General features: G+C 46.4%; 1 protein-coding gene across 1 annotated transcript in view; it reads left to right on the top strand.

Annotated features, from left to right (window-relative positions):
- The window catches only part of DMC1 (DNA meiotic recombinase 1), a 42401-nt gene extending 19470 nt beyond the window's left edge, over positions 1–22931 (top strand). Inside the window, exons 7-14 of the mRNA XM_036760316.1 lie at positions 662–703; positions 2861–2933; positions 4660–4751; positions 5948–6021; positions 6129–6243; positions 7273–7333; positions 18889–19005; positions 22210–22931. Of these exons, the coding sequence (XP_036616211.1) occupies positions 662–703; positions 2861–2933; positions 4660–4751; positions 5948–6021; positions 6129–6243; positions 7273–7333; positions 18889–19005; positions 22210–22279 (644 nt within the window). The 3' untranslated portion in view covers positions 22280–22931. The remainder of the gene's footprint in view (positions 1–661; positions 704–2860; positions 2934–4659; positions 4752–5947; positions 6022–6128; positions 6244–7272; positions 7334–18888; positions 19006–22209) is intronic.
- The last annotated feature ends 3011 nt before the right edge of the window (positions 22932–25942 follow it).

The raw sequence follows: 25942 nt of genomic DNA, 5'->3' as shown, positions 1-25942 counted from the left end.
ATTAAAATAACTTTGCCCTCTTCCTTCACACCCATCAGATTAAAAGAAAATTGAAGGTAACAAAACAACACTAGTGGAACAATGGGCATACTCCTACATTGCTAGTGGAATTGCAAATCAGTAGAATCTTTTTGGGGAGAAGTCTGGAAATACATAGAAGTCACCAAAAAATGTCATGCTCTTTGGCCTCAGAATCTCATGACTGATTATATATCAACCAATAAATATCTACTCTGGGCTACATCCTGTGTATTATCATGAAAAAAGACATTTGTTTAAAAATAGGTTGATAGGAATTAGGGCCAGAAGGAACATTAGAGGTCATTTGCTTCAACTCCACATTTTATAGATGAGAAGCTGAGGCCCTGAGAGGTTTAAGTGTGATACCCAAAATAAGCGGGTCGTTTGGAGGGCTAGTATTTGAATCCAGATTCTCTGACTCCAAATTCTCCCAGGGACTCAGTTTTCTTATCTACAAAATTCTGAAATTGAATTAGTTGATCTCACAGGTCTCTTTCAGCTCTAAAATTCTACAGTCCTGTGGCCCTAATGAATGAGGGCTAATAGAGACGTAGTAACAGTGATGATATTCATGTTACATTCTTGGAAAAATTTCTAGGGGTTAAAAAATGCCCATTTTTCATTAGTTTCTCTTTCACAGAATTTCGAACAGGAAAAACCCAACTTTCTCACACTCTCTGTGGTAAGTATGTGTCTTTCTGCCACGTTCAAGAAAACAAGCCTTACAAAAGCGCTGTCCTTTGTCAGATTGCATCCTCATTTTGGATTCAGAAAATACGGTTGTTCCACATAAATGTCGCATCCTAAGTGTTTCTCTAGTCGTGAGAATTCCTCCCATCACAGTCCTTCCCCTCTCCCCACCTCCCCAAAGACCAGTAGGAAGAGAAGCATTCCTGCTCTTATGTCCCCTGACTCACGTCTGGGAGGAAGGATAAGCGCGTTCCTCCTCTCTCCCAACCCCACCACGGCCACATCCACACATGTGCTCTGCCATCATCATCGGACAGTCTCTCCTCGCTGAGGTTCATGACACTTATCAACCAGTCCATAGCCTTGTCTTTGACATCACCTGGTCTCCATGCCCCCCTCCTGTCTTCCTCAGTGACCTCGGCACCTAGCTCACAACCCCCACCATCATTATCCTTGGTGAACTCACAGTAATAGAATTATAGATATTTGAAGCCTTGGAGTTACTAGCCAAGTAACCTACTTCAGTAAGATTTTTGAGGTGGGGAATGAAGCGATAAGAAGTTGCCTTTAAGGATTATTAATCTGACAGGGACATACAGGCTGGACTGAAGAGACTGAGCCTGGCGTGGGAGGCCATTTAGGAGGTGGTTGGACTAACCCAGGTGGGAACCATCACAGTCTAGACTGGGGCAGGGGTGGGAGGGGGACAGTAGGATTAGAGCACATGGGATGAGGGAGAGACACAAAGTGTTTCAGAGGAAAAACTGATAGAACCTTGTGGTAGACTCTGTAGAGAAAATGAAGACATGGGGAATGTCAATTATGAATCAAGGGTTTCTGGCCTCGGGGACTGGTGTCATTGGTCAAGACAGGAGAGTCCGCAGGGGGTGCTAGTTTGGGGCAAAAGGTATGTTTTGATTTTCAGTACATAGAGTTCAGTTTCTAAGTTTACCTTTTCCCTTTGTCCTAGTGATTAGCACATTAGAAATTTGTTGTAAAAAACTAAAACTTAGTGGTAGCTTTAGAAGCATCATGAGAGGCCAAGAGACATAGGGGCAGCTAGGTGGAGCAGTGGATAGAGTGCTGCTGGGCCTAGAGTTGGGGAGACCTGAGTTCAAATCTGGCCTTAGACACTTACTAGCTGTGTGACCCTGGCCAAGTCGCTTCACCCTGTTTGTCTCAGTTTCCTCCTCTGTAAAATGAGCTGGAGAAGGAAATGGCAGACCACTCCAGTATCTCTGCCTAGAGAACCCCAAATGGGGTCACGAACAGTTGGATGTGACTAACTGACTAAACAAGCACAGCAAAGAGACATAGTGGATGGAGAGCTGATGTTGTGTCCAGGAAGATCTGGTTTCAAGTCCTGCCTCTCACACATATTGACTAGGTGACCCTGGGTAAGTCACTTAACTCCTCGGTGCCCCTAGACAATTATCTTGCCCAGAAGGTGCAGATCCTCTTTAGAACAGGGAGTGCCCTCACCTGGGCATCCTCTCTGTTGATTAAATCATAGGTTTAGTCACTATCCTTGGTGTCCACCAAAGTCTCCCCGTTGGATGGTGACATGACTATGGTTACTGGAACACCCTGCCCCATCTTCCCCAGGCTCCAGAGGCTTCAAACATTGTCCCATCGACAGCCTCTCTGTGTCTTGTCTGAGAAGTGGCCTAGCCAAAGGCAGAGGCCCATTCCCCAGTTGGCCTCTGGAGGGTGGTTTTCTAGCCACAAGCCATTCCAAAGGCTACTAGGCAAGAGGGAAGGAGGCTTAAGCACCTGGCAATGAGTTAAGTGGTGTGATCTATATTAACTGCCCTATTTAAATCCCTTTCAGGGTATAATTTTATGCTTATAGTATTACTCACAGACAGACTATGAGTCATGTTGAAATACTGCTGTTCCAGAGAACCAAGTTGGGCAAGCCTCTCCTTCCGGGGCATGAGGTCCAAAGGCCCAGGGGGATGATGCCCACCAACAGAAGACCTGTTCTGTAGAAACTGGGAGACGGAGGTCCTTGGTGAACCTTGGGAAAGGACAAAACCTCAGCTAAAAAAAGAAAGCATATGCTTCCTGTTGAACTCTCTGTATGTAACTTATTCTAAGTCCGTTGCCCAATATTCATCTTTGTTCTTGGTTTTCTCTTGTTCTCCAGTGACAGCTCAGCTTCCAGGAGCAGGAGGCTACCCAGGAGGAAAGGTGATCTTCATTGATACGGAAAATACTTTGTAGCCTTTTTGTCGTTGTTAACAGGGCTTCTGGTGTAATTCAGAAGGGTGGGAATGCCCCAGGAAAAGGGCATTTTCCTGGGAATGTACTGGGAATCTTCCATGTCTTTCAGGCAGCAGGTAACAGTTGATAGAGAGGAGGGGACGTGATCACTGGCCGTGCCCTCCAGTCCCTCTGTGCCCCAAACAGGTACTTTTTTCAACCTGGAACGTATGTGTTTCAGTGACGGAAGGCCCAGCACAGACGGACACATGGCAGGTGTTGACACCTACTGCTCCTGCCTCTGGGCTTTGGTGACACAGTTGGTGACAGCCTCAGAGGCCTTAGTCCTCTTAGAGGTTTCTCACTCACCTTTTAGAAAATCAGGTGCAACATACCCACCCACTCACCTGCCCCTGCCCTCCTGGATCCTTCCATGTCTGCTTCATCCCTCCATGGGGCCACATTCTGTACGTAACCATGGTGACCATGGAAAAGCTGATCTGCAGCATCTGGGGGGCAGGAGGGACACTGCCCATGAAGCTGGGCCTGTGTTCTTTGGCCACATCCATGGGAGGTGACCTGCTCTGTCAAAGCCGGGAGTTTCCCTCATCCCTGTCATCTGTCACGCAGACGCCTAGGTCCTAGCCTTATCCCACCAAAGACCCAAAGGCCCTGGGCCTCTGTATTGAACATTGGAGCCACAAGTTACCCTGTTTTGCCAGTGAAAAGTCAGGCCTGTCTCATGTGTGGTAGCTCATAACTGCCATCCTGACCTCAGGGGCTTTTGTGGGCATGTGAGATTCAGAGCCAGAAAGGCCTCCCCAGGCCATCTGGTCCAACATCATTATTTTACAGAGGAGAAGAAATGAGACAATGCAGACAAACCACTTTGCAAACTGTAAGGTGGGGTGTCTTTCACGTGAATTAGCGGAATGACAACAACGGAGTAATTTCCACATTTCTGATTGCAGGACCTGGTTTCTCTCCTGGTCAAATGTAGAAAAACCATCTGTCCCAGCAGGTGGCCTTCCAAGGTTGTTTCCTAGGATAATTCACGATCGAATATGGGGAGCATGATGGGTCCCCAAATGCTTATCTCCTCCCTGATCTCTCAGAGGGTCATTTCTGTGGATGTCATCTGTAGATCAAAAGAGTCCAGCAGAGTCCAAAGCACATGGCAGGGAGGGCAGAGGCCTGCTTTGGAAGCCTGGCTCTGCCCCAGGCCCTTGTGGCATAGCTTTGGGCCTTTGGCTTCCTCGTCTGTTAAATGGGGTTGGACTAGCTGAACCCTGATTTAAAAGTGGAGCAACGTCAAGAACATTGCACTTGGAGTCAGGGCGCCCTAGTCTGAATCCCAGCCCTGACCCTTGCTACCACTTACTACCCATGTGACCTTAGGTAAGTCACTCCCCTCCCTAGGCTTGAGTTTCCTCATCTGAAAAATTAGAGAGTTGGAATCGATAGCCTCTGAGGTCCTTTGTAGCTATAAATACATTACCTTTGTGGAAATGCCAGGAGGAAAGCCGTTCCTAACCAAGACAGGCAGGAGAACTGGGTTCACATCCCACCTCTGACCCTTAGCTGTGTGACCTTGAACAAGCTCTCAGATAGGTGGGTGGTCCCCTGCTTCCTGCACTGAGGACTCTCCCTGGATGTCATCTCGGGCCTTTCTGACCAGCTTAGATTTTTTTCCTGCTTCACTTTGTCTTGAATTCCTGGCTCCTTAATTCTGACCTGGGCCAGCCGTCCAGACCGTCTTCGAGACATCGCTGACCGCTTTAATGTAGACCACGATGCTGTCCTGGACAACGTACTCTATGCCCGCGCTTATACCAGTAAGATCCTTATCTCCCCTTGGCATGACCTGTGTGACTGTGGGCAGAGCACTCAACTTCTCTGGGCCTCCACATCCTCAGCTGTAGGACAATAATAGCTGCATTTTCTCCCTCCCAGCTAGTGGGAAGGGGCTAAAGAGCAGAGGGGTTCTGCTTCTCCCCTGGGGTGGGGGGGAGGTGGTGCAGAGACGATTTTAAGGAAAACCTTCCTAACAGTTAGATCTGTCCCAGAGCAGAGTGATTGGCCTGTAGCGAAGTGGCATCCCCCTCACTGGGGTCCTGAAACAAAGACAGAATATCCGATTGTAAGGATCCCACAGGACAGGGGTCCTTCACCCTCAGGTGTCATGAAGCCTTCCCAGTCAGTCTGGCAGAGCCTGGTTGTAAAATGAAATGTGGAGGAAGCCGACTGCGCACCTTCCACGGCCAAAACCACAGAGACCTTTGGGACACCTTGGATTGAAATCCTGCCATTACAATCTATTAGAAACCCAGGTCCCCAGGCCCCAAGCTCAGTGCCCCCATCCCGGCGGGAATTCTTGCCCTGGAATGGGGAGACCAGCGGCTGCTGAGGTCCTTCCCAGGCCTGCGGTTCTGAGATTTCAACAATAATACCAAGTGATGTGGACATCCCACTTCAGGGTGGCGCCCCCTGAGGGAATGGGAGCTGTTATTGTTCCAAATCTGGTTCCACTAATTGGCTGTGTGAGCGCTTCTCATCATCTGCATGAAGGGTCCTCAAGGCCTCTGACGAGGCAGCTCTGATCTTTGGCCTACAAGTGGGGATAAGGACCCTGCTGTGTAAATGTTCCAGCAGGATGGACATGGGCGTGGTCCTCCTTTTTGTGCTTAGCACTTAGTAGGCACTTTAAAATGTTTGCTGACTGACTTGGTGTTGAGTTATCTCTAGTGGAGCTGGCTCAGCAGTTAGGATTGACTGTCCTTTTGCCCACCTTCTTCTGGCCAGTCTGAGCAGCCTCAGGTCTTAAGAGGCACCCAAACGGTTTCTGCCCCTTGAAGCAGTAAATCAAGTCATTGACCTTTGTGTAAATATGCAGCATCTGGGGCTAGCGCAGAGGCTGAGGGGCAGTTGTTCCATGAAGGGGAGAATCCTTCTGCTGCAGGTAGGCCTCACCAGGGTGGGGACAGTAGGCTTCTCTTAGGTCCTGAGACTCACTCCGTGTCTTTCCCACCAGGTGAGCATCAGATGGAGCTTCTGGACTACGTGGCTGCCAAGTTCCATGAGGAGGCCGGCATCTTCAAACTTCTGGTACGGCCACCCTGCTGTTCTCCCCTGAGCCGGCCGCTGCTCCTCAGCCCCATGATTCCTTTCCTGGCTTTCTGCTCATTCTTTCTTTCCCGGCCCAACCCCTGCAGATCGTCGATTCGATCATGGCGCTCTTCCGTGTGGATTTCAGTGGCCGGGGAGAGTTAGCGGAACGGCAGCAAAAACTGGCCCAGATGTTGTCTCGACTTCAGAAGATATCAGAAGGTGGGTGATCCTTTGGGCCAAACAGATCCCGACACTCCCCATCTCTGGGCCAGGTTCTTCTGTACAGTTGGAGGATGGGGCTGGATAATGACCACTAATATCAGCTTACGATGCACTTTACCTGTGTTAGTCGCCTTTATTTCATTGATTACCTCTAAGCTCTGGTTCTGTGTCTTGCCAGAATAACAATTATAATAGTTAATATGCAGGGAAGCTGGGTGGTGCAGTGGATAGAGCCCTGGGCCTGGAGTCAGGAAGACCTGAGTTCAAATGAGGCTTCAGATACTTACTTGCTGTGTGACCCCGGGCGGGTCACTTAACCCTGTCTGCCTCAGTTTTCTCATCTATAAAATGAGCCAGAGAAGGAAAAGGCCAACCCCTCCAGTATCTTTGTCAAGAAAACCCCTTAAAGGGGTCAGAAAGAGTCAGACAGGACTGAAAAAATGACTCAAGAACAAAAGTGCGTACACTGCTTTAAAGCTTGCACGCTGCTCCTTGGAGGCAGCTCCACAACCCTGTGAGGCGGTTATAGTTTATAAATGGGGAAAGTATAGCAAGCTAGAAGTGTCCAAAGTGGGATTGGAATCCAAGTCCCTGCTGATGCCAGGTCCTGCCCGATGAGGGATAGTGTCTGTGTGTTCACCAGGGAGATTTCTCCTGGGATGGGCAAGAACCCAAACCTGGGAAGATGACCCCACTGTCCCTAACCTCTTGGCTTGCTGGCCTCATGGCTTTGGGCCCCCAGCAGGCTCTGCCTCCACTTTCTCTGTGGGAGCTCAGTGGGCAGGCCAGTCAGACTTCCTGTGTAGGAGCCAAGCCCCTTTCTTAAAATAAACACCGAAGATACAAGTGGCAACACATTTGTGAGTAAGTCCATTTAACACGGTCCCATGTCCTCAGAGAGGCAGCGGAGGGGCGGTGATGCAGATGTTTCAAGCTCAAGAAACAATAACTCCAAACCTTGGAAAGGGAGTCGTGGTCAGTGCCTTGGCCCTTCCCTGAGACTTCTGTGTTTGTTTCTTCTTGCAGAATATAATGTGGCTGTGTTTGTGACCAATCAGATGACGGCTGATCCCGGGGCAACTATGACGTGAGCCTCTCCTCCTCCTCAGGGGTTTACTTGGGGAAGAGAGAGTGGGTAGAAAGGAACTGTAGGGCTGACCGGCATCCTTTCAGGAGCTGCGATCTCACTGGTAGGCTCACTGCCCCAGGGATTCCCCTCCCTCTCTCCAGACAGTCTGGCTGAGGCTCTGCCAGCTTGCGGTCCATTGCTGGCCTGCTTGGGCCGGCTGGTCCTCAGGGGGTGCACAGACAGACCTGGCCAGATGTGGCCTGGCAGATGCTTCTGGGGCAGTGATTCTGAACCTGGGCTCCTGGAGCTTTCTAAAGGAGATTTGGATCATTATGTTTCATTTGTAATCTCATTTTATTGAATGCATTTAAAGGTTCTGAGAAAGGGCCCCTGCCTGAGGGGTCCAGCCAGGATACAAACTTGAAGCTTGTCCTCCACTAGCAGAGACTTGTAGAGCCCAGGACCACCTCCAGGCCCTGGAAAGATCATGCACATAGTGGGACTACTACTGGTTCAGTTAGAAATACTGGGGGCAGCTAGGTGGTACAGTGAGTAGAGCACTGGCCTTGGAGTCAGGAGGACCTGAGTTCAAATCCAGCCTCAGACACTTGACACATGTACTAGCTGTGTGACCTTGGGCAAGTTACTTAACCCTAATTGCTCTGCCTTCCCCCCTCCAAAAAAAAAAGAAAGAAAGAAATACTGGGGGCATGTGAATGGTCCTCAGTGAATAACAGGCCATGTCTCGGCAAAGAGTTTCATATCTCATTCGATTCCCCACAACCACCCTGTGAAATAGGTGCTTTTCATCTCTGTTTTAAAGATGTGGAAACTGAGGGTGAGAGATCAGGTGACTTGCTTAAGGTCACACAGTCAGTCAACAAACATTTGTTAAGCACCAATTACGTGTCAGGCACTGTGCTAAGCATGGTTGGGAAGTGTCTGAGGCAGGATTCAAACCCAAGTCTTCCTGACTCCAAGCTCTCTAGCCACTACCTAGTGCTGCCTTTGTCTGTGTGCAGGCAGGGGTAAACATGGGGAGAATCATCAGTCTGGGTGCCAACACCAAGAATCGAGCATGATGGGTCCTAACGATGCGGTAGTGTGGTACACTGGCTAGGGCAATGGGCTTGGGTCAGGAAGAACTGAATTCAAGTCCTTCCTCTTGGAAAGTGACTACGACACCCTGGGAAAGTCACTGACCTCTCTGCTTCCTCAATTTCTAAGTCCTAGGTGCTCGGGGTGGAAGGGATGATCTGTTTTGGTTGATGGAATTCTCATTGAAGGGAGTTGACAAAAATGATCAAGCCTTCCTGATTTCCCACATATATACATACATACATACATAGATACATATATATATATACATATATATGAAAATTAGCATTCCATATAACTTTGAGTCATATAGTGACATTATTTAAAGCTAAAGAAATAAACTAGCAAGTACTAGATGAAAGGAAGTATTCAAAGGACATTTGATATGGTTTGTGAATTCCATAAACTGTACAGAAATAGGTTGGTCTGTCAAAGAAAATATTTTTTTAAAAAATTCTGAATTTAACAAATATCAAAGAAAATTTACATAGGCAAAATCTACCAGAAAAAAATAGGGTTGCATTTGAAGACACAAATCTCTCACATGCACCCACTTATTTAGAAGTATGCTACTTTCAAAGCTGTCCTGTTTGTCTGTGTTCTTCGGGAACTTTAGTTCTCTTGTGTGCATTTTTAAAATGCCTCAGTGACCCTCTTTTCTTTATTTTCTTCATTTTTGTTAGCCCTGTCACTAGCTCCCTTTCTTCTCTAAGACCCTTCCCTAAATACAAAGAAAAAAATAATTCCTCTAATAAGCATAATCAAGCAAAACAAATCCTCACAGTGACCATGTCCAAAAATGTCTATATCATTCTGTACCTTGGGTCTCCCACCTCTCTCTCAGGAGGTGGTAACGTGTTTCCTCATCAGTCCTCTGGCTTTCTGGTTGGTCATTGCATTGACCAGAGCTCCCAAGTTTCTCCAGGCTGCTTTTCTTTACACTATTGTTGTTCCTGAATACATTGTTCTCCTCATTCTGCTCACCTGGCTCTGCATCAGTTCATACGAATCTTCCCAGGTTTCTCTGAAACCATCCCCTTCATCACTCCTTACGTGGGTCAGTCTTTCTGGCAACTGTCTTCTACACTGGCCATGAAGAGCACTGGTCTTTACACCTCATACTGGTCAGTGGATCTCTATGTGACCTCCTACTGTTCAGTGGGTCTCCGTGTGACCTTGTACTGGTCAGTGGATCTCTGTGTGACCTTGTACTAGTCAGTGGATCTCTGTGTGACCTCTTACTGGTCAGTGGATCTCTGTGTGAAGTTCCTTTCCACAATCAAGGCCCTGCAATATTGATTGTAAACTTCTTTTTACTATAGGATGAACTTTTCACAGAATTTCAGAGCTGGAAGGGAACCCAGTGGCCCTCCAGTCCACCTGATGCCTAGTGTATGAATCCTATATCCACCCAGTGGTCATCCAACTTTTGCTCAGAAGCTTCCCACAAAAGGGACCCCACTGCCTCCAGAAGCAGCCCATGCCATTGTGGGAGAGGGTGCGTTGTTAGGAAGTTTTTCTTGACATCAAGCTTAAATTTTCCTGTTTGCAAACTTTCCCCTTGACTCTTGTTCTGTCCTCTTGGAACAAACAAGACAAATCTCATGCCCTTAACAGGATGGCCTTTCTAGTACTTTCAGTTGGGTCTTCTGTCCTGTTCCTTCAGCTGATCCTCCTGTGACGCAGGCTCCAGGCTCTTGATCATTCTGGTGGCCTTCCTCTGGACATGGGTGCCCAGAGCAGAACACAGTACTCTAGTGTAGTCTGATGAGCGCAGGAGGACCACCACTTCCTTCCATCACCTGGTAGCCATGGCCCAAGACAACCATGAGTTTCCTTGGCTGCTATATCACCTTGCTGACTCCTAATGAGCCCACTCAAACCTCCAGATCCTTTTTAGAGAAACATCTATCCAACCTCTATCTCCCTCATGCCCTTTTGTGGGATAAGGATAAAAGCCCCCAAATCCAAACACTGAAGAAGTGAAAAGCAGGGAAAGAATTGGGTCATTTTGGGGATGCTGAAGACATTGCTATCTTATTGGAGAATTCAAGCACCTGCCTGGAAGGCCAAGGAAGTCAACAGATCAGCGCTTCCTGGTCTTTGGTCTCTGAAGAGTTAAGCCAGTCTCTTTATTTTATCGAGCTCCTTTGTACACAAGGCACAAGGCGCCTTGCACAGAGATTAATTTTAAAACCTTCCATTTCTATTTAGCTTAAGGCTAGCTTTAAAAAGAGAAAATGACTCATTGGTTCAGAAGGAGGAAGTGAGCTGTGTTCAAATAAAGAAATCTAAGTGAAAAGCGCCATGAGGCTCTTTATTCAGGGCTGGGGAGAAACTGTGAACAGACCCAGACTGTCAGGATCCAGGGAGGCAGGGGATGAAAGCCTCATGAGTCAGGTTAGTTAGGGGCTCCAGGTTTCTATATTTGTGTGCATGTGTACAGGGAAGTACATGTATGTACAGATATATATATATATATATACACGTATGTGTCTGCATATTCATGGGAAACTTAGAAAGCAAAGAAAACCACTTCGAACTGACATGTAAAATAATAATTAATCAAGGGAAGTAGTGAAAGGAAAGGGAAAGGGAAGAATTGAAGGTGGGCCTAGGAAAAGGGAAGAAATTTTCAAAGGAGTGAGCTAAGGGCAGGTCTAGAGAAGGTAACAAAGGCTAATACTTTCAGCATGTAAACTGTCTTATGAAATAAAGTCTCCTTCCTCCTGCTGACTTTTGGGAAAACCAAGTTCACTATAATTAGTATATTTGAAATAGATTAAATCACATTGATACAAATTCAACACGTCTTTGACCAAAGCATAAGACCTGCCCCAACCACAGGAGAAAACTCTGCCCAGTTCAGATATTAACAGGATTTCAAATGCAGCTTGCAAAGATCCCCTCAAGGCAGCAGGCATCCTCTTTGTTCCTCTGGCTGAGGAGCTCCAAGCTGCAGCTTGTCTCGGGCCTGTCAGAGAAAGCTCACTGTAATTGGTATGAGGCCCCAAGCGCGCTGACAATAATTGAGGCTTATATCCCATGTATTATACTTGATGGCATGTCGTATTAAAAGGAACAAAATTACAGAGTCGAGCTGCTCCTGTGTGATCTAGCCAAGCAGTGGTTTCCAGGCAAGGCTTCTAGAGAAAGGCTTTGAAATGCAGCGACACAAACAATGAAGGCCCAGGGACAAAAGGTGGAAGGACCACCAGTGTGTGAATCCCCCATGGCCTGTCAGACCAAATGGTAGGCCGGGCAAAGAAGCAGGAGCCATGTTCCCACTGACCTTGTCTGTGTGTTTCTTTTATGAGCCCAAGTAGGAATATTATAATATTTGGAGTCCCATGAGTAGGTATTAACTGTGCAAGCTTATACAGATGCAGTTTCACCAAGTTAAGGAATGGTGTCTCCATGGCATGACCTAATACTTCAGCAGGCTACAAAGGATCGTTCCGCCAGACTCTGTAACCTGTGTGCCAAAGATCAAGCTACTGTGCATTTCATGCTGAAGGTCCATCTATTTTCCAGGGTAAACTTTTATGCCCCCATAATGTAAGAGAAGAGCTAGGCTTTTACAGCCACTGTGTGGAAATACACACACACACACACACACACACACACACACACACACTACAAATTCACTGGACTGGAATAGTTTTCGGCCTTCTTTCTTCTTCCTTCCTTGCCATCATTCCCAAAGAGAAGAGAAGGAAAAGGGGGGAAGATGGAAGGAGCCATGGGGCAGGATGCTTTCTAGAGCATCTTTCAAACATACAGATGAAGAAAAAAAAGTTAAACCCCAAAAGACCTTTTAACCTCATTCTACCCAACCTGAAGCCCTGTAACAACCTAGGAAATTTAAATTGTTATAATTTCAGAAAAACTACATCATGCCAAAAACCTAAATATCAGCGCCCTTCCCACAAATTAAATTTGACTATATCTTAAATGATAAAAAGTGAAGACTGGAAAGACAGCCAGGTGTAGTGGATAGAGTGCTGACAAGTCACTTAACCTCCCCAAATCTCTGCTTCCTCAATTTTAAAATGAAGAAGTTGGCCTTGACAACCTCTAGGGTCCCTTATAGCTCTAAATCTAGGATGCTATTAGTCAATTCTGAATCAACTACCAGTATACAATCAGACGTGTTAAAACAATGATAAAAATCGTCACCAAATTAGACAGAAATATGAAGATAGGAAGATGATACAGACTGGAATTATAATAGAGCCTCCTGGAACTATTTCTGTTTATTCTGGAAAATGGAACAAAGAAAAGGCTTCGATGAGACTATAGCCATTTCCTCTGGAAGCTGAACCAATGTAATCATTGTAACAAAGAAGCCAAAAGAGCCCCGAAATCACCTTAGCCTGCCAACACTTGATCTCTTTGCCAGTCAGAGAGGTGTGGCAGTCAAGGGAAATGCTGTATTAAAATGTAAATTCATTTGTGAAATCTTATGAAGGAGATGGGACCAGTAGAGACATAAACTAGCAAGAAATGATACTAGTTTGTGGAAATCATTCACCTGGGCGCAGTGAAGCCACATCATTCCAAGAACGCTGAAAGATGCAAAAGAGAAGAAAGGCAAAAACTAGATGAAAATGAGGTAGGTTGTTTGGCATTTCTCTAGCATACTATTGACTTCTTCAGTGGCTGTGGAGCCACCGTGTTTGGACTCCTGACATGTCAGCGCCTAGTGTGCTAAATGAGGAAATGTAAACAGCCCTAAAGGAGGAAAAACAAGAAGAGTAGCTTGGCCAGATCTCGTCCTTAAAAAGCTGTGCTGGAGGTTAAATCAAATTGCAAACACCGAGTGATATTTGAAAGAGGGGAAGATGCAACTGGAAAGAATCATGGATTGTATTATTGAAAAAGGTGATTGATGGGACATCAGTTACTACCGCTGATATGTCTGTTTTCTCGTCTCTGTGAAGAGCTGTTTGAAAATGATGAATATACACATCAAGGGCACGAGAAGGAAACAGGAAGATTTTCAAACAGGATCTTCCACAACAGCCTGTGTCTTTATGCATCCGTATTTGATAGAAAGGTGCAGAGACTATTAGGTCTCCTGATTATTATTTTTTTAAAGCATTTGACTGATAGATGGAAATAAAACTTTAGTGGCTCTTCTTCAACAAGGTGTCTCCCATCTAGAACCTTTTCCTAGTCCTCATCCTTCTGGACCTCTCTGCAGGGTTGGATGCTTCCAACCACCCTCTGCCCCTGGATACTCTCTGCTCTCTGGGTTTTCTCTGACACTAGTTCTTCTACCTAATCTGCCCTGTCTAATTTGCTGGACCATCATCCCTGTCTTGCCCCTTCTCTGGAGTGTATTCTAAGGCTCTTCTCCAAGTCTCTATACTCTCTCTTTTGGTGAGCTCCTCGGTTCCTGTGGGTTCAGGGATCACCTCTGTGCACATGCCTCCCAGATTTCTACGTCTAGTTCCAATCTGTCTCTCTCCCTCCCTCCCCGGCCCACACAGAGAAGGCCACCATTTGATGCAGATTTATAAAATATTTGTAAAACCATACTCTGCATATTCCTATTTGTCAGTTTTTTTTTTCTCTGGAGATGGATAGCATCTTCCTTCATAGGTCCTTTATACTTGAAGAATTTAATTTTTTAAAGCATTTATTTAACTTTTATTATGTGTCAAATACTGCCCTGAGCAGACCCTGCCCTCAAGAGCTTACCTTCTAAAAGGGGAAGACAACTTAGGTAGGAGAGCAGGAATTAGAAAGGGGCGTGGGTCTGGTGGAGGATCCCAGTGGGCCATAACCAGAGAAAGCTAGGAAGAGTCACAGTGTCAACCAGAGACCATTGCTTAGCCCAACCCAGGCCTGAGCTGGACCATTTGAGGACACCCCCCTGCCCCCAAACAGGGGTGGACACTCACTGCCCCCTGAGGCTAACCATTCTATTTCTGGCCAGCTCTAGTCCTGAGGCTGCTTTTCCTTATATAGAGCTGAAATTGGCCTCTCTGCTACTCCATCTGCTGCTCCTGGGTCAGCCCCATGGGACCAAGCAAATGAAGTATAATCTCTCTTCAACATAACGACCCTTCAACTGATTGATGAAGCTTTTTCCCACAAAGTTTTCTGTTCTAGAAGTGAAACATCCCCAGCTCCTTCAGCCATCCCCATGGCTTTAGGTTCCTTCCCTGTCCAGGCCAGCCCTGGACATCATGTTCTCTGTGCCAGAGTCGGGCCAGTGCAGAGCCCCCCAGCATGCCTGAGGTGCGCACTGTGCTTCTCTGGGGGAATTAAACCTAAATCTTCCCACAAGCTGCCATCTAGCCAGAACTGTCACTCTGTCCTTTGTAACTGACTTTTCTGCTTGGGTGTTTTCATTTATCACTGTTGATCTTTTTATTAGAGTCACCTCTTGCTTGTAGTCTGTTGAGACATTTGAGGATCCTGATTCTGTTCTCATCCAGAATTTGATAAGCAGGCCACCCATGCCTTTATTGGAGTCATTTGTCAAAATGTTGAACGAGGAAGTATGGTGTGATGGAGGGAGCACTGGCTGTGACCGAGGGCCTAGTTTCATTTTTATCTCCATATTCCCTTGCCTGGCCCAGAATAAACATTAACAAATACTTGCTGAATGAATTAATGAATGGAGAGCATACTTCAGGCCAGGTGGCTGCATGTGGCCCCTCCCAGTGCAACCCAAACCAGATTAAAATGTAAATGGGAAATATGGAATAAAATGAACGAAGATATAACGAAGAAGAGATAGTATGACATTTTGAGTGGCCCGTTTTTATTTGAGTTGACACTGCAGGTATAGGCCCAGGTGGCCACCCCACAAGTAGGAATCTGGACCTGAATCCCAGCTCTTCAACTACCTCTGTGACTGTAGGCTACTTACTTTACCTCTTCGGGCCTCAGTTTCCTAATCTGTAAAATGAGAGGGTGGAATGACTTCTAAGGCCCCTTTCAGGTATAAGCTTGTGAATCAATCAGTTCTTCAACAAGTACATATTATGTTGTTGAGTCGTTTTCAGTTGTGTCCAACTCTTTGTGCCCCCGTTTGGGGTTTTCTTGGCAAAGATACTGGAGTGGTTTGCCACTTCCTTCTCCAGCACATTTTACAGATGAGGAAACTGAGGTGAACAGAATAAAGTGACTTGCCCAGGGTCACACAGCTAGGAAGTGTCTGAGGCCAGATTTGAACTCACAAAGATGAGTCTTCCTGAGTCCACCCCCAGCACTATCTGCTGTACCACCTAGCTGCCCCAGCATTCATTCAGCACCTACTATATGCCAGTTGTGCTAGGCACTAGGGACGAAGTACCAAGGATAAAATAATCTCTCTCTTCATGGAGTTTACATTCTACTGTTTGTGATTCTATGCACAGAGGCAAGGACAGAGCCTTGTGGCAACCCATTCAAGATTTCCTTCCAGGTGGATATTGTTGCACTACGATTACTCTTTGACTATAAACTTTCAAACCCGAGATCTCCACCTGCTCCATAAGGCCATCATATGTGCTTTCTCTGTGGCCTTCCCCTCATATACCAGTCTGATGACCTTCTCAGAAAGGAAATTAGGCTAAGCGTGTGTAGGTGGCAGTCAGATCCACGGGAGCAGACAAGAGCACCAAGGGAGAGAATGAACCGAGGAACAAGAAAAGGGCGGTCTGAACTGTGAACACAGAATTTGAGTGGGAGGAGGATGAAGCGATTAAAGAGACTGGAATAGCGAGAATGGAAGCCCTTGAAGCCGAGGGGATGAGAGGTTACCCAGAAGGGTGTTTTTCAACAGTATCTGGTACTTCAGAAAAACAGGAGGATGGGAAACAGAGTCAGGTCCGAGGTTCACTAGTGACCCTGGAGGAATCTGTTTCTGGAGACACAGGGTCAGAAACCACATCACAATGAATGAGAAATTATTTATTAAGCACATGCTATGTGCCGAGCACTAGGCTAAGCACTGGCCCTAGGTCCCCAGTCTGAGGGAGCTCACTCTCTTCTTCTGGGAGACAGCACATAAAAGATAGGGGCAAAGCCTAGAAGTGACGAGGGTCAGGTAGGTGGTCTGGATGGGAGGCCCAGGGGTTCACAGGTTACATAAATACATCAGATGACAACACAAGGGGACTCTGGGGGATAGAGGCCAGGGCAGAAGGTAAGGCCTGCAGGAGTTCAGAGGGCAGTGGCAGGGCACATGATAAAGTTCCTCCTTTTCATCAGAAGATAGAGAGTTATTGATCCCCCTTTCCTCCAGATCACGTGTGCAGTCAAGCAGCCAGTAGAGGAGGGACGGCAGAGGGGAAGAGTGCCCACCACCAGTGGTGTTGGGTCTTCTGGGATGGGGCAAGGGGAAGGGTGGTTAAGAAGTAAAGGCATCAAGAAGAGACTCCTCTTTTTAGGAATTAGGCTGTAAAGGGGAGGAGCTTGGTTCTTCTCCTTGTCTTCTTTGCTAGGTCTTCATCCAAGCCCTCCCCCCACCCCCATAGGTGTATTCCAGAACATTATGCTGGGCCCTCTTCTATTTACCTTTTCTCTGTGGTCTCCCCATGGGTTCCATTATCATCTTTATGCAGGTGACTCCCAAATCAGCCCTAATCTTTCTCCTGAAGTCCAGGTCTGTGTCACCAACTAGCTACTAGACATTTTAAGCTGGGTGTTCTCTAGTCATCTCAAAAGGGATATGTCCAAAACAGAACTCATTGCCTTCCTCCCCCAAATTCACCCATCCTCCAAACTTCCCTATTTCAATCAAAGTTACCACCATCCTTCCAAACACCTGTCTTCCAGGGAAGTTTATAACCTCAGAGTCAGCCCCAGCTTCCCATCTTGCTGCCCATGGCCAATCAGGTTCCATACTTGTGAATTTTATATCTGCAGCATCACCCACATCCATTGCTTTCTTTTGTTCCTCGTCCCACAAGCAGCCTATCTGAGCCTCTCAGCACCTCTCATTTGTCAGAGAGGCTTCTGTGATCCTGACTGTGATTCCTTGGTATTAGAGTTGCTTCCTGAATGACTGTGATGGTTCTTTTCTGATACAGAAGCTCTGGATTTGGACTGTTAACATTCCTGGGGCATTTTCTTTTGTAATTCTTTTCAGGAGGTGATAGGTGGATTTTATCTTTACATTGTCCTCTGGTTCTAATAGATATGGACAGTTTTAATTTATGATTTTTTTTAAAAATAGAGTATCCAGATTTTTAAAATAATAGTTTTCAAGGAGTCCAGTGATTCATAAATTATTGCACCTTGACCTGTTTTCCAGGTCAGTTGTTTTTGATATCAGATACCTTATATTCTCTTCAATTTTTTTCAGTCTTTGGGTTATGTTCTAATATTTCTTGCTATCTCATGGAATCATTGATTTCTGTTTTTTAGTTTTCAGAGAGTCCATTTCTTGGGTAAGATTTACTACTTTCTCTTCTAAGCTATTTATTCTCCTTTCAATTCTTTCCTCTAGGGCAGAAGTAGCATGCTTGTCTCTTCTGGCTTTGATAGCAAAATCCCAGAGTGAAGCTGAACCAGATCAAAATGTAATTAGGAAACATTTATAAAATAAATATAAATACCATACAACACAGATAATATCGTTTTGTGGTTTTCTAAGTCAGTATGCAGCTGACAGGGATCCGCTTCTATTTGACTCCAACACTAGTCTACAACTTTGACTTCATTTTTTATCTCTTGATTTTTTTTCTTCTAGATATTTATATAGTCCTTATGGAAAATCCATTTTTTTCCTTTGAGTCTCTGCTTACAGTTGCTATAGAGTTACTCTCTCCTTCTTTTGGGAGCTCTCCAGACCTATAATAGCATGTGATGCTGGTCAAGGTTTTCTTAGGTCTACTCATCTCTCCAGTTTCAGTTCCTGGACTGGGGCCTTGTGCCAGGGTCAGGCTATGCCCATTCTGCATTTTTGGGTGGGGTTAGGTTTCTTTGTCCATAGTTTGGGATCCCTTGTGTTCCTACACTGAACTCTATTTCCTGGGGTTAGGGTCCCCTAAATCTTCAAGGACCTCTCTGTCTTTTCAGGACAGAATGCTAGGGACTTGGAAGCCCTTGGGCATTTGGTCCATCCCAGCCTGAGTGTTGCCCCTCCTAGGGCTTCCAAAATCCCCACCCTGGAGCCATTATGGGGTGGCTACCTGTTAGCAGCCCCCTTTCCTATTGCCCATGGGCTTGTAGCTGACTTTCTGTGTTGTTCTGGGGTAGAAGAAGACGCTTAATGGAATCCCTCCTTGGATTTCTTGAATGTTCTACCATCTGGGGTGAACTTTAGTTTTTTGCTGGAGCAGGTGTGTGAGAAGTGGGTGGCCGGCCTCCACTCAAGCAGCCATCATGGCAGGAAGAACAGCATACACATCTACACAAATCTGGGGATTTAAAAATAGTTCCTCCCCATGAGAGGTTGAAGACACTGTGCTCTACCATCTCTCATGTAGAAAACCCACAGGATGAGACTGAATTCAAATGTTTTGGTTTAGTTTTCAGGCAGACCCTAAAAAGCCCATTGGGGGCCACATCCTGGCCCACGCTTCAACAACAAGGATCTGTTTGCGAAAAGGAAGAGGAGAGCTTCGCATTGCCAAAATTTATGACAGGTAACTTATTCTTTGTTTTAAGCAACTGTACAGATAGGGAGTAACAGAGAGCATTGCCCTACCTAAAAGGTGGCATCATTTAGGCTGTAGGTGGGAGCAAAATCTCCCTTTGAAAAGCATTTCCTTTTTAAAAGTTATTTTGAGGGAACAACTAGATTAACCGTTTCCCCTAGGGACCAAGACTGGAAAAAAAAATCACGTGGGTCCTCAAGTCTCAAGTTGCTTCTTGATACGGCCTCTGTGTGCTCTTGGCACTGAGCAAATGTTAACTAATGATATGGTGTTCTTTCATTGATCTGGCCTCCCACCTCTCTAGATTACAGTTTTCATCAAGCCCATGCCTTTTCCTTTAGGAAAGTAGAGTAAGCCAATGTTATATTTTGTGGTAATTTTCTGTAAATATACTTAAGTGGATTCAAAGACTTACTGGGCCTCTCCAGAGTCACTACAGTGGTTTCCTTGGAAGGGCTGCTGGGATTTGTAATGGGCCTTGAAAAACAGGAACAGGTCCAGAGGAGGAGGACCAGGCTGGAGAGGGGACCAGAGACCATGCCAGTGTAAGGATGAGTTGAAGGAGGTGGAAATGTTTAGCAAAGACTTGAGGGGGATATAATCACTGCCTCCAGGGATTTTAAAGATAGTCCTGGAGAAGATGGGAAACACTTGTTCTGCTGGACCCTGGAGAACAGATCTAGGCACAATGGGTGGAAATCACAGAGTGACTTTGCAGAGTGGCAGATTTCCGTCCAATGTGAGGAGACTTTTCCTAAAAATTGGAGGGATCCAAAAGTGGAATGGGGGGCCTCAGGAAGAAGAGGCTCATCCTCACTGGAGGTCTATAAGTGGAGGCTGTCCAACCCTTAGAGCGAATAGTGTAGAAGGGATTCCTTTTTAGGTTTGCCTTGGACTAACTGACTTCTGAGTCTTCCTCCAGTCCTGAGACTTTCCTTTTGTAACATATAGGGCTTGAAAAAAATGCCATAGCTGTGTGTTCATCTGGGCCCTCTAACCTTGCAAGACCAAATAATCCCTACAAGGCTTGGAAGTAGCTCTGCTAATTCAGCAAAAGATAATGTATCCTTGCAGAGCCGAACTTCGCTTTAAAGTCTCTCCTTATATATGTGTAACAACAATGTTGCTAGCAGCTGCTGTGGGGATGTAAGACCAACAACACCAGCACACAGGAGGGCTGCTAGCACAGGTTCTTTGATCTGCTTTTCTAAGGAAAGCAACTTTAAGAGATTAACAATCTTACTTTAACTAAACATACATATATCATTTACTTAGTTCAAGGGAAAAAGTCAGCACCCTGAACTTCAGAGAAAACCCAACAGAAATTACAAACAGAGAAAATTACACAAATCAACAGACAGGCTTCTATCTGACCATAGCAATACATTTACCAGAGAGAGAAGAACCAACATCTGGGTTTTCAAAGCCGGGGTGGGGCCTCCTTAATGGCTACCCAGAGTTTCATCTGGCCAAATCACCACACTCTTCCAATGAGTGAGCCCCCCAAAGCAAAATGCTAACCTCAGAGTATATATATGCTTCTTCAGAGTCAGCCCACAGAGGGTATCACAACCATGTGACTCAAACTCATGTGACTTAGGCTTTCTTATGACATAAGCAGGTCATCAAAGACTCTTGATTCAAACAAAGGCAAGACTCAATCAAAGGCACTCGATTGCTTTAGTGCTGAGAAGAATTAGAACTCCAAAAGAAAAAACAGCAAAACAAAAAGTCCCACTTTGCTTGCCATTACAGTATGTCAGAATCATATGAGATGCCCTGAGAGACATAGCAGCAGTTAATTGTTCAGCCACCTTGTGATTTTTAGTAACAAGAGAGTTATAGATCAGGGAGATGGATACTCCGTGGTGCTGGCCACCACCCTGGAGGAGATCCAGAACAGAGGCGGAGAGATTCCCTATAGACAGGAGGGTTTCAGATGTTCTGTGTGTACACGACCTTCTGAGGCCAGCCCAAGGGGGCCCTCCTAGGTGGGAGGAGAGTCTGGCCCCGCCACCTACAGAAGAAAGACTGAGTGGGTAAAAAATAATAATCACATTTACATAGCCCTTGAAGGAAGGGCTTTACGTACTTTATGCTGTCTGATCCTCACAGCAGCCCAGCAAGGTGCTATTACCATCTTCGTTTTACAGATGAGGAGCCCTGGGTGGTGGGAGGGTAAGTGACTTGGGTCACATGTGCCTCTTGTCCAAAGGATGATGTGCAGGTGGATAGAAATCTATAGAGTTTGTCCATCAGTCTATGTCTCTATCTGCCCATCTGTCTGTCTGTCTCTCTGGACAGATGCTGCAAACAGATGTCCACTAGCATTGCCCAGGATGGACAGGCATGGGGGACTTTGTTCTTTATTGTTGGAAGTCCTATCCAAAGTGATGTGGTCCGAAAGCCACTGGAGTATTGTGGGATTCCAACGGATTCCAATGATACTTCACAGGAGCTGGACCAAGGACAAAGCCTTTCTGATTGTGCACATTCTTGTCTCAGAGAAAAGACTCACTGGGATCTCTGAGGTCCTCTTGGATGTCCGCCCTTTTCTGGGCATCTTCCCAGCATGCAATCCTCATCCTGCCTCTGCTTCAGGCCCCCAGGGGAAAGACTCGTTGCCTCCCTTGACATTTTGTTCCACTTTGGCATAACATTAATGGCCAGAAAGCTCTTTATTATATTGATCTGCAGTCTGCCTCCTGATGATTTCTACACATCACTCCTATTTCTGCCCTTGCTGCCAAGCAGGATAACTAGAGTCCCTCTCTGGCTTCTGGGAGTTAACAAAGCACCTCGAGACATGGACAGACCATGCAGCTCTCATACCCCTCAGTCTGGTCAGACACTTAGGCTCCCCAAACCTAATGACTTGCCCAAGGTCACATGTTGGAGCTGGTATTTGAACCCACCTCTCTTGACCCCAACTGTACCAATTCTCCCCCCACACCATGCTGTCTTTCTTCTTTCTGTACTGGTGTGGAATGAGCCCTATTCAATTTCAGAGGAAACTTGGTAGGTGAAAATCTGGTGAAGTTGGTCCGACATGCTCATAGGCTAATGATCATAAATCCAGACGGGTGAACGCTGCAGATTTCACAGCCTGTGTGCTCAGAGGGATGGGATGACACCAAGCCGTGGTATAAGCCAGGGCTTCTTACAAGTGCTTTCATCCTTATGTTTCGGTAGCCCCGAGATGCCTGAAAATGAAGCCACCTTCGCAATAACAGCCGGAGGAATTGGGGATGCCAAGGAGTAGGTGGAGAATTGGTGCAGATTGGGATGGCAGAACAGGCTTGATCAGGTCTGAAGAAAGAGAAGAAAACCACAGATTCAGAGCGTGAAAACAGGGTTTGTTTTTTCACATGATTCAGAGTGTTGACTAATGGGAAGCGGGTAAAGAGATAAAAATGATTCCTTGCCTTTTAAGTCCCTGGCTCCTCTCATTTCATCTTTTCAAAGTGTGACTTCAGATTTGCAAAATTCTCAGAACAGACATTGCAGATGAACCCAAAGAGCTCTGCCCCACCCCCGCCCCCAACTGTGCCACTCTTCCTCTCAACCTTTGCTTGTACATCCAGAGACAGGGAAGCTTTGTGTATGCTGAGGTAAAGAGGTTCATTGGGCCCGGGGAAACTCTATGTATTGAGAATATCAGAGCGTCTGCATGGCCTTATTATTATTAGCAACAAGAAACCAAGTCACTGTTTAGGGGTTGGCTTCCAGCAGCTTTAAATGGCGTTTAAAGAAATCCACTCCATAAATTGCAGAGGAGGGGCAAAGGATTTCGGATGAAGCCTCCAGTGTTGGGGGATCAGCCGCTGCTTTTTGGAGATTTGTTTAGCAAATTCCAACTTGTTGATTTTAAAATTAACTGTGAAGTTTCAGAATGTAAGATGTCAAATGTTTAAAGGGTGAACATTGTTTCTTCTGCTCATTAAACACAAAATTTGCTTCAGCAAATATATATGTGTGCTGCGATTTAGCAAACACCATCTCCAGCTCCTGCCTCACGTGAGACCTGTTCTGTGTCCTGGGGGCCAAACACCAAGCCGAGCCAGGCCCTGACTCTCTTGGGGAGGATATCTGACAATGTTGAGCCTGACATTGCATAGACATCTGATTGGCTTTAGCTCAACTACTGCCCGGAACAAATGGGGGGAATGAGGCCCCAAGAGGAGACCACACAGCCATGAAATGGCAGAGGCAGCACTCCCCCAGGCTCCCCACCAGGCCTCTCTATATTCCATTGAAAGATCTCTGGCTGATCCACTGTTAGAGAGCTTTTTGAGGTTCTCGAAGCACCCTGTACATTATCTCCTTGGATCATCATAACTTCCCTATTGGGTAGGTACTGCAAATATTATGACCCCCATTTTAAGTAGGTAAACTGAAGCTCACAGTAGTTAAATGACTTGCCTGTGGTAAGTCAAGTTTGGCTAGTCAGTGTCAGAGTAGGATTTGAAGCTTGGTCTTCCTGGGAAGTCAACCCAATCTGCCATGTAGATTGCTCTGTGGAGAAGGCTCTGTCCTTGATCTCAAGGAGTCTGAGGAACACCAGACTCACAGTCGTGAAAGAAAGAACAACAGAGACCATGAGTGTTCATGGACCAGGGCCCTGCAGATGGTAAGCATGGTAGAGTAATGAGGGGAAGGAGACTAGAGGGCCAGGGAGAGCCTCAAGGAAGAGCTGGGTTCTAGAGAGAGACCCTCAAAGTCTGAGTGGGACCCCACTAGGTGAAGAGGAGAGGAAGGTCGGGGCAGAAGTTTGAGCAAAGGCATCCTGGTTAGGGGTGGGAATGGGAGTGAGGAGGAGGCAGTGGGGTCCAGAGGACAGAGCCCTGCATTTGGAGACAAAAGACCCGGGTCTGAATTTGAGTTTCCCCACTTATAACCAGTGACCTTGGGTCAGTCACCCTCTTTGCCTCAGTTTCTTCCTCCATAAAATGAGGGGGTCCCACTAATGACCTCTGGGATCCATTCTAATTCTCAGCCTCTGTAAAGTTGAGCAGGACACCTGGCATCTAGTTGATTTGTTCATTGATTGAGATAGTTGGATTGCTATCCTGGGCCAGATGGTGGAGGCCTTGAAACTTCTAAGAATTCAGACTTTCAATCGTAGAATTTTCCAGTCATTATGGACCTTAGAGATCCGTTAGTCTCACCTTCTAGCTGAATTCTCCTGCCTTTGAGAAGCTTACGCGTCAATGAGGAGGACAGGGTACACTAAAGGAGGGTAGCTGGGCCAAGACATAAGCATGAGGTGGTGGAGGGGGTGGGAAGGCTCAGGATGAGGAGGCTGAAGATGGGGATGCTTCTGGGAGGAGCCAGATCTGGAAGAAGGTGGATTGTGTTAGAGGAGAGTCTTCCTCTGCAGAGCCCCAGGAGGCCTGACTCCAGACCTGCAACTTGCCTGGCATCCTAAGGGACCAGGATGCCTTCTGGAGACCTGGGACAAAGTACTTCCTACTTGGGCAGAAGGGTCAGAAATCATTTAGTGCCTGCAGGAACCTGGGCAACTCACCTCTGTGGGCTTCGGTTTCCCCATCTGCAAAATGAAAAGGTTGGATTAGGCAGCCTCTGAGGGCCTTCTAGCTTGAGACCTAGGATCTTTTCACCCAGGTTTCACCCCCATGGGCTCAGACTGTGTTCCTTCCCTCTTTTCCTCAGTTTTCCTTATTTGTGAAGTGGAGATGATAATCCTTGCCCTGCCTACCTCCCAGGGTTTTGGCTTTGCAGACATTAAAGTGCCATAGAAACAGGAGTTTCCTCTTATTAGTAACCTGAACACAGTCAGAGGGAAGCCTAGGACAGGCTCCTAGCAAATCCACCAAACCAGGAGGGTTGCCTAGAAGGACTCAGGTCTTCCATAGGGGCAAAGACTGTCCGAGACACCTTAGAGGAGGAGGGTCAATCCAGCTGTCATCAAGATCTGAGTCAGGGATACAAGATCCTCACCCACCAACCCAAATATCAGAGAAGTGCATCGTTCAATATCATCCATTTCCTTTATGTATTTTATGCATTTAAAAACATGGTTCTGAGAAGGGATCCCTAGGCTTCACCAGACTGCCCAAGAGGTCCAGGACACAAACAAGGTGAAGGACCCCTGCTTTAGGGGAAAAGGCTTGGACTGTCAATGCTGAGTCCTTGGGACAAGTCAGGGTCCACACAGGAAGAGTAGTCAAGAACACAGGGAATCAGCCCAGGTGGCCAAGTCAAGGTCAGGAACACAGGAAGGCAGAGCCAGGGAATGTTATGGTTTGGTCTGTAAGACTGTAGTGGGACTTGAGGGCTGATAAGATATGCTGAGGGCAAGAGAGAAGGAAAAGGCCAGGAGGACTTGAAGTTTTTAGCCTGTGACTTACTGGCAGAAATCAGAGACTCCAAAGGGATAGCTGGGGGTGGGACTGGGGCAAATATCTAAGACATTTGGTTTTAGTCATATTGAGCTGGAGATGACAGGATCAAGATAGAGATTTGGGTGTCCTTCATCTAAGGTTGGGGCCATGAGAATAGACAGGCTCTCTGAAGGAGAAGGCCTCAAGATAGAAGACATCTTGACACTCCTGAGGAGAGAGCCTCCAGTCATATCAGGAGATGGGAGGAAGAAGCAGGGCCAGTAAGAGATTCAGAGAAGGAACTGTCAGAGAGACAAGAAGGGAGTCAGGTTGCTGAAGTGTCATTCCTGAGCTGCCTCTCCTGGGCTCCAAAGGCAGCCTGACTCCCCATTAACAATGAACTTGGAACAGGTAGCTACAGTGATTCTGCAGCAGAAGCACAGACATCCCCATAAGGCCGTTATTTCATACAATGCAGATCCCTGAGACAAGCCTGTGGGCTTGTTTGTTGGTTTTTTTTTTAACTTCACTAATTCCTCAAAGCTAATGAATAATAACAATAGCTAAGTGCTAAGTGCTAA

Source organism: Trichosurus vulpecula, chromosome 5, assembly GCF_011100635.1.
Source record: "Trichosurus vulpecula isolate mTriVul1 chromosome 5, mTriVul1.pri, whole genome shotgun sequence".
In the NCBI taxonomy this organism is placed as follows: domain Eukaryota; kingdom Metazoa; phylum Chordata; class Mammalia; order Diprotodontia; family Phalangeridae; genus Trichosurus; species Trichosurus vulpecula.
The sequence above is the reverse complement of the archived record's forward strand: the minus strand, read 5'-3'. Positions and strand labels throughout refer to the sequence as shown.